A 9036-nucleotide genomic window follows, 5' to 3' on the forward strand; every position below is an offset into this window, starting at 1 on the left:
AACTACAGTTTCAGTGGAGTGAGCATCTTTCCTCCTGTTAGTAGGATTTAGAAGGAAAATGGGACATTGCACATAATTTCACAAGCAACTAATTTTTCTACACAATCTTCAGATAATCTCTTCCCATAGGGGCATAATACCTCTTGCACTTTAATCACAAGTTACAAAAACCCAGAATGAATCATAGATAAATCACAGCTAGAATGACTTAAACGACGTGTCAAATGTATCAGAACCTTTGCACTTCATGGGTCAACTGTTGTGCTTGAGCCTCTCCTCTGGTAACAAGACTTTGCACTTCCACTTTGCATTCAAGGTGCGTTAAAAGTGCACTTTTCTTCAGGAACTGTAAGTACAATCAGTGTGTTATCTCAGGGCAACCCTGGAAAGCAAAATCACTGTGCCAGGGGTGAAAGTATGACACCACAAAGAAATTATAAAAGGAGTGTCCGGACCCTACTGCCTGAGAAAAAGCCCAAGTTTTTAATACTACATCTCAGCCTGAGCATGTGGAAGTGCATAATGTATTAGGAGCAGACACATTCTGACTGTACTCTTCTGATACCTCTGTTCTCATTTAGGGATGTGTACAGTTCAAAGCCAGTGCCACCCTGTTTCCTTTTATGTTGTGTAAAACTGATGACAAGGCTGAGTCTGAAAGTTACTGAGCAGGTCTGATAGCAGCTGCAATTCAGTAGGCTGAGCTGGCGGCCAGGGTATGTGCTCAGTGCCTATTTACAGCAGGAGGTAAAGATCCTGCTGGGATAGAGTGTCACAGCCCTCACTCCGCTCCACAGAAGAGAAAAGGGAGTGACCTTCAACCTTCCTCCTTTCTCACAGCCCCTCTGCCCATGCCCCCACTGCTGAGCATTGCTCGAGCTGCAAAGGGGAGAGTGGGGCTCTTGGCCTAATGTAACAAGCAGCTGGAGGGAGGACCATGGACAGGAGGCAGGAGCAGCCGTGGCTCAAGCCTTGCCACTCCCTGGTCAGAACAGTAAGCTGAGTGCAAGGGGACACGTGAGCAGCTCTGCAGGGAAAAAGAGGGTGAGATGGATGTACTTGGATCCCCTTCTCAGCAGAACTCTGACTCTCAAAGCTACAAATGGACATTGGTGCTCCTGCCATGGGACAGTGCTTTAGTGCTCTCTCAAGGCAGGTTATAAAACCCAGGCACATGCTGAGATACACCCACTCCTTGACCCTTCTCTTCTGATTTTTGGAGAGAGTTTCCCAGTGGGGGAAAAACATGTAAGTCTGTAGGTCTTTCAGCATCAAGCTCATTAACTTAAGACCATTGAAACTGCAGGTGAGACAGAAGTAAATAAGCAATATAGAGACCCGGAAAAAGCAATCATGCTAAAATATTTGATAAGGGTTTAAAGTGATTAACACTGTTCCTCATAGACTTGGTATAACATCCGTCATGACAAACTGTATCTCCTTTACTGCCTTCAGACCTTGGACACAGTTCTGGCTTCACTGAAGTCAATAGCACAAATCTTACACAGCAGCAGTGCATAAATCCACGTGTACCCATATATTTGTGGCCAATCTGCTCTATACTTTCCCACTGTCTGGTGTTCTCAATGCACAATACGCTTGGGCTAGAAGGGCTCTTTGTACAGGTAAGTTACAGTCTCTTCTAAACTATTGTATTCCATATAGAAAGATAGAACATGATGGCTTATTAAAAACACTGAGAGGACAGTGAATTGGTAAATTCTCCAAGTCCCTAAGAAAAGATTTGTCTCAGGTTTCCTGAGCGACTGAATTTTAAAATAAAGGGTCTTACTTTTCCACGGACTAGCTCAAGCACTATGGGCCTCTGTAAAGCTTCCAGATATTCTTTCCCGAGGATCTTCTCTGTGCTTTTTCCTTTGAAGATGTTTTTAGCAGCTGGACGTTCATTCACATTTTCAACCTGAACATCTTTTATCTAGTAAAGTAAAAGCAGAGAAAATTCAGGTAGAGAGCAGTCTAGCATTGGCCTGGGGTAGGCTGGATAGACTAAATCACATAATAAATATTTTTTCTTTCTTCATTTCTAGTTCTGATCATTAATCCTCCATGTCTATGTCTGTGTCTATGTTTACAAAAGAAACCAGTTTTCTCCATTGGGGAAATAAGTGGCAGAAAAACTCACCATAAAGCTAAGTACCAAACCCAATTTGTATTTAGCAAATGTCATGATTTGTAGCTAGAACTGAGAACTTCAGACAACCTATTGCCCCTTGGGTATGTGCTTGCACACCAGTTGTTTGAAGCTATAGAAGATGTATGAAGCAATTTCAAAATGTAGGAGATACTCTGTCTGGCTTATGATGTTAGGTACATACTTGTGATATCTCACTCTATAGGAATCAGTTTATCAAAGAAGCTGGGTTTAGTTGATCAGACTAGAGAATAAAAGATTTAGTTTATGTTCTGAAAGTGAGTTCTCTGATGCTACATGAGCAGCTAGATCAATGCAGGTAAGACTGTGCATGTTTTTTGTCTGATGGCATTAATTACCATAATTTTGATCAACTGGTCATCATCATTGTCAGGATTTCTCCATAAGAGGTTGACATCCACATCAGAAGAAATCCGATATCCTGCACTTTTTTGCAGCGATGCTTTCACACGATCAACATACACTTCAGCTGAGTAAGCAAACTTATATAGCTTGTCATTATTTAGGCTTGGTCCAGTAGTGTGCCCTGTTTGGAAAGCAAAAACAGTGTTTTGAATTGACTCACATAATCTATCATTTTCTCTAAAAAACATCTATAGAAAAATTAAAAATTTAGTTACCAACAAGAGATATATGGGACTGATCCCACTATCCTTGATTACAGAGGCTGTCCCACTGGAGCAGCTGGGGGGGCTTTGTGATTAAGTTGACATTGATTTTACATATTTAAGACAAGAATAGTTACAAAATCCTTTGTTCTAGCTCTACTCTTATATAAATAAAAGACCATCATATTCTTTTCTTTGGATATGTTAGCGGCACAAATTATTCCAAAATTATTTTCAACTCAAAATACTGTAATTAATCCTGAACTTTGTGTGCCTAGTAATGTGAAATGTGCTGATGAAATTTGTTGAAGCCAACAGAAATTGTTCTCTGATCTCTTGCACATTTATTGTGAATCTTTCCATTGAGAGTCTGGCCCAGGGGTGACATGATTGTAATGAAAACACTGAGAACATATTTTTTAGATTAAATAATTAAGCTCTTGTTCTTTAAACTAAATAATTGTCCCCACAGCTGTGTCTCTGCTGTTAACTGATGTATTTTAAGGGATATAAAAGCCAATTTCTAATATAAATGCAACATGCATGCCCAATTTATGGTGCCATCTCCATCTGCATTAATAACTCTGATGGACTTTCCCTACAGATTCAGTTGCACTCTTGTTTGTGTAAACTGAATCTGTACTATATAAATTACTTTTATTTTTCTTTTATAAAACTACTTAATACCACACCCTTTCCTATCTTCTCCTTCTGTTCTGTCATGCATGGCCAGGTAGGGAATGTGTGGCAGCAGCGTCTCAACTCTCTACCCAGCCTCAGGAATCAAATTGTGCCCCTAAAATCTGTGATCAAGGAAAATAAATCTCTTTCTGAATACCCTTCAAACATTTTGTTGCACAGGTTATATATAATATCCCTTTTCACTGCTTTCAAGGGCTTTCCTCCTCTGGTATGGATCACTACAAAGTTCTCATCCACACAAGAAACACTGATGAGGGGAGGGGAAGGGAAGGGAAGGGAAGGGAAGGGAAGGGAAGGGAAGGGAAGGGAAGGGAAGGGAAGGGAAGGGAAGGGAAGGGAAGGGAAGGGAAGGGAAGGGAAGGGAAGGGAAGGGAAGGGAAGGGAAGGGAAGGGAAGGGAAGGGAAGGGAAGGGAAGGGAAGGGAAGGGAAGGGAAGGGAAGGGAAGGGAAGGGAAGGGAAGGGAAGGGAAGGGAAGGGAAGGGAAGGGAAGGGAAAAGCTGGCTGTACACAAAGTGCTCTTAAGATTCATACAGCAAATACACATACAGTGACCTCAGGTGCTATCTGTAAGCAGCCCTGCCCAAGCCTCTCAGACCCAAATACTGCACCACTGAATCCACTAGGAATTTCTTCATGTAGTTCAGCAGGTACAGAGTAGAGACAAAAAGTTCACAACACAGTTAATCTAAGCAAAGGTGGGGGGGGGGGAAGAAAAAAAATCTATCAAAACATCTCAGACAAATTCTTAAGCATGCTGTAATGCAATCAGTGTGTTCAAAGTCCCTTGCAGAGAATCACCAGGCTATCTTGATTTGTGTTATGTCCCTCTGTTTTATGTGACTCACCTGAATAAATGTCAAATCACAGTACTGGCAAAAAGGAAAAACAGTCTTGTTTCACTCTCATATTTTAAATCCCAATTTAGGTGCACAGCGTAGTTCTATCATGGCTAGATGGATATATTCTGCAGTCCTCAAACAGTCCAAAACCCCCATTTTGTTAAGATTTTTCTTACTTCCTTCCCCTGCTCGCTTAGATGCCATAGCAGCAGCTTGAGGTCAGCTTCAAAGACCCTTCCCTGAGCAAAACAGCCACTCCACCAAGTTTGATCTCCAAGTTGTGTAAATTGGCAAAGATACACAGAACTCAACTGACTTATACTTTATGCCAGCTAGAGATGTGGCACAGTAAATTTGGTAATCAGAGGGGGAGCAGCCTGTTTGCATGTGAGAGGCCAAAGCTGTAAGTATCGATTTTTTTTTTTCATGGAGGCTAAAGGATTAATGTTGGCACAATGGGGCTCTTCTGGTTTTGCATGTCTGGTGTGTCTGGTTCAAAACAAAACGTTCAAGGGGCATACAACCCTTCCTTCAGGTTTACTGTGAATTTCCTAGCCACTTCCCCAATTCCACTCACTCCTACCAGTTCTGAAGCTACCTTGCCCTTGAGAGCAGAGGGTACTCAGTGCCTGCTCAGACATAGCTGTGCCTTTCATGGACAACCCTGGTTCCTTGCAGTACCTTGGAGCTAGTTGCTTCCTGGTTCAAAATGCCCTTCATTTGCAGCAGAAACAGCAGTGCAAATGACTTAGTATTGGCTGAGATTTTATGAACACTGCCCACTAGGTACACTTTAAACACAGAGGGTGACACAGTCCTATCTACACATAAAAAGTGAGAGAAGAAAAATTATCTGGCTGCTGAGAAATGAGTGTCTTATTAAGTTAAGGTGGGTGTTGTGGATTTACTTGCTCTCTGTTTTCAGTTAAAAGCACCTTTCACCTATTCTCTTCCTTTCCCCACAACTGAACCCATAAATCTTTTTTTCTTTTCTTTTGCAAGAGTTCCTTTGCTCTCCCTCCCTTTTAGCATTTGCTTGTCCTCACATACAAATGAGCTGTTCCCTCCTAAAGGAAACAGATGGGCAAATGGTGCAGCAGCTTCTTGCCAGCATCATGGAAGAAATTAATAATTGCAAAGTATTGCTGGGAGCCAGAGGAATATTAGTTTCTGAAAGCTTTCACCATTTCGTACACGGAAAACATTGCAAGAACCAGGACAGAACACACCTTTAGTTGCAAGACTGGTATCACTGATGGGAAAAGGTAAGCCAGCAGTGGATACTGATAAGAGAAGCAGCAGGGATGAGGCAGTATTGAAAGCAGTCCCAAGGGGTTAGCACTTACCCCAGTAGAAATGGGGAAGCCAAGAGAGAAAACTGAATATCGTATTCAGGTTGAGAGGCAATGGTAGATGAGAGACAGAGACATAGCTTCACTGACCAGAACCAGTATTCAAAACAGTGTAAGTAAATTTTCATGCCATCTTTCACAAAGAAAACACCGGTACTATTTTAAGAGGAATATTCCTACACATTTCTGATTGAAACTTTTCTTAATAAAAAGCCCCCCTTTAGAAGTTCTTCCCTTTGTATTCAGCACAGCACTGGAATCCTTGCTGCCTGTACAGCCATTGACATTTCAGCTGATGCCAAGTGTCCCACCAGCTGAGAGGGGAGGAGAGACGGACATACAGATTGCAATCGGCCATGGTCTCTTGGGGTCAGAAGTGCTTGCTTTCAAGGTGGAGTGCATAACACATAGTTTGACTAGTAATGTTAAGTGTCTGTCATTAAGGGTAACATGCCAAGTCTATAATTAAATCATGATACTGTATAATACAGAAGGTTATACTGCATGAGTAGAGACAGCTGTCAAGTCCTGTGCCTTTTATTAATACATATGGCATGCACAGCATGTGTGTCTCTAACTACTTGCTAGCTCTACCTTCATAAATCATATTTGCCACTGTCTCTGATACTGGATAGCTTTAAAAAGCAAACCCCATCTGCTTCTTTGAAAACGTTTTGCAAGTGGAACTGCAGTAGGAGGGTTTTATGTGTGCTGATCTACCTGACTTGAAAAGAATAATGCTTCAATATTTCCAAAAGGCAGCATTGTCTGGTGGAAAGGTAGAACACATCCGAATACCAACTCTGTCACTGAGGCCCTAAGTGGCCTTTGGGCCAGTAATTTAGCTCGCAATCCCTCTGCACAGAGGGAGAAGAGACCTGGCAGAGCTGAAGGGTGATAACTAATTAAAGAGAAGATGCTTGCTTAGTACCCTGAGGATGTAAAGTGACAAGCAAATATTACTTCACATCAAGAAGCTTCGCTTAATTGACATGAAGGAGAAGCTGGGAACACCAAACACCAGAAATGTGGCACACTGGTATCTAGCCATAAATGGTACTTGGCAGTCTCATGAAATACACTCACAGGCAGAGGCACTGCCTGCAAACCTCTCCACTTCATAACTCCTGTTGAAAGAGGGTATAGAGGCAGGGAGGAAGGTTGCTGCTCTGTGCTTACACAGATACAGTGTCCTGGATCTCCTGCAGGGAGCAGGAGGTGGCACTGCTGAGAGCACCTCTACAGCCTTTTCAACAGGTTAACCTAGGATGTTCCCCCTGCTCCTCATCAGGATGAGGACATCTAAAAACTAAGAACTCAGCTCATGTTTTAAGGTTGCTGTTCCTCTAAATTTAATGTGAGGTTGTACATGAAGAATCACTACTATAGACACCTTTCCTTGCCTGGCACTGCTGAAGCGAGCAGTCTCTAAGATTCCATACCCTTGACAGGACACTTGAATAAAGCCCTGCTCACAGGGGTTCTGCAAACATCCAGATTTTCAAGACTTACCACAGAGCAAGCTTCTCATGAAATTAACAGGATGCTTGTTACTGACTTTCAGTGGTAGCTGAATCAACTGCCCAGAAGCTGAAACCAGGAGAGCGCTGAGCACTTCCTGGCTCTGCGCCACCAGAGCACTCTGTGTGTTTAACTTTTGAGCGTGTGAACAGTCCCTTTCAAGTTGGTGCCCCCACAACACGTCCTGATTAAGCAAGGTCAAGATCCCTGGTCTCCTGGCTCACACTGCTGGCCCCGTGCACCTGAAAACATTGTCTCCTTCATCACCTCTGCTGAGATGAATGCCACAAGCGCTTAAACCTAACTACTAAAAGCATTTCACATCACTCAAGGATGGCTGAGTAAAGTTGATAATTTTTGATGCAAAACAGACCTGCATACACACACTGGTTATGCCTTTGCTGAGGCAAAATCTGAACCAAGCCCAGTACAGACCTACCTTTAACAGAGGCTGAGTAGGTGGAAATGATGCAAAGGAATAGCACAGTAAGAAGAATCATGCTGGACTCTGCCGAGCTCCTGACTGCAGCATGAAGTGTGAGAGCCTCCAGGAACTGAGCTGCTGAGTGGAGGGGAGCTTGCAGAGAGAGCCACCAGCTCGGCCACACTGTTTATCTAGATGTAGTAAAGGTCAGATTCCAAATTCCACACTCAGGTACTAAGTTCATGAAAGGACTTCCAGTTAATTATTAAGAACTAAGGTAACTGGCGGTTTCTACCCCATTTTATCGATCACCTCGGCTTTCATTTTTGAATACTGAGCCGACACAGACACACTTCTGAGGAGGGGAGCCCACCTCCAGTCCTGGAAGAACCAGCAGATTCCGCCACCTTTCTCCCTGAACGAAAGGGCAATTGGATCTGTTGCTGCCAGGGAACAGATCCTGACCACTGTCTCCACTGACTTGCATCAACTCCATGAGCAACCCCAGAAGCAGATGCTTTTTAAGGGTCTTCCTGGAAGCAGAAGTACATGGGATTTATCAGTGCCATCCCAAAAACTGATGGTACGTTGTTACAGAGACTCAGATGTGGTGTCAGTACCTGCTGTATTGTACCATAGCAAATAAATTTTCTTTTTTTCAGCAGCCCCAGCCCCCATCTTACATCATTGCAGCATAGAGGTTAGAGACTGAAAGATGAGATAAAATCAGCCAGTTTGTCACTTCTCAGTGATGAGTACCCGCTTGGCAGGGTCTGAGCGCAGGGCAAACCAAGCCATGCTTCACCCCCCTATTTTCCCCTTTTCTTATGCTCATTTCATCACCTCCCCTGATATGCCTCTGGCTGACTAACCCACATTGCTTCCCTGTTTCCTCTGAGGGTAAATCCCACGCCATCTTGCACTAAGCCCCATGGCCACAGGGCTCACTAAAGGATCTCTCTAAGGTGTCACTGGGGCAAGTGTCCCATGGGCCAAACCCCCACGTTTCTTGGCACAGCCTGGGTGTCACATCCTGTGAGGGGGGCACGCCTCTCTCCCAGCATATGAAGCCTCCTCAGCTCTGCAAGAAGGGAGGATCTGCTCCTACTAACAGAGCCATCACCACACCCTTTCACTCCACTTCCACAGGCTACTTTAGCAAGACTTCAATCTACAAACACTCCAAATGAAAAAGTGCCACCCCAGGCTGCATTTAGCTGCTCCCAATGGGCCACTTCTTCCACCAGATCCTCTGTATTAATAAGGGATCATGGTAAAAGAGAAGTTGAACACCATGTATGTCAATCATCACCCGGCAGTGGGAAACAACTGGTCCATGCCAATGCTTCTCCCTCGTGTTCATCTCTCTGCACCTTGTGGAAGTTCCCCCTGGAAATATTCCTGTGTTTTGTGCAT

General features: G+C 43.6%; 1 protein-coding gene across 1 annotated transcript in view; it reads right to left on the bottom strand.

Moving 5' to 3' along the window:
• MTTP (microsomal triglyceride transfer protein) overlaps positions 1 to 7826 on the bottom strand; it is a 28441-nt gene extending 20615 nt beyond the window's left edge. The window contains exons 1-3 of the mRNA XM_032686108.1: positions 7636 to 7826; positions 2512 to 2699; positions 1793 to 1936 (exon numbers count right to left, since the gene is read on the bottom strand). Coding sequence (XP_032541999.1) covers positions 1793 to 1936; positions 2512 to 2699; positions 7636 to 7696 — 393 coding nt within the window. The 5' untranslated portion in view covers positions 7697 to 7826. The remainder of the gene's footprint in view (positions 1 to 1792; positions 1937 to 2511; positions 2700 to 7635) is intronic.
• Between the last annotated feature and the right edge of the window lie 1210 nt (positions 7827 to 9036).

This window comes from Chiroxiphia lanceolata, chromosome 4, assembly GCF_009829145.1.
Source record: "Chiroxiphia lanceolata isolate bChiLan1 chromosome 4, bChiLan1.pri, whole genome shotgun sequence".
Taxonomy (NCBI): Eukaryota; Metazoa; Chordata; class Aves; order Passeriformes; family Pipridae; genus Chiroxiphia; species Chiroxiphia lanceolata.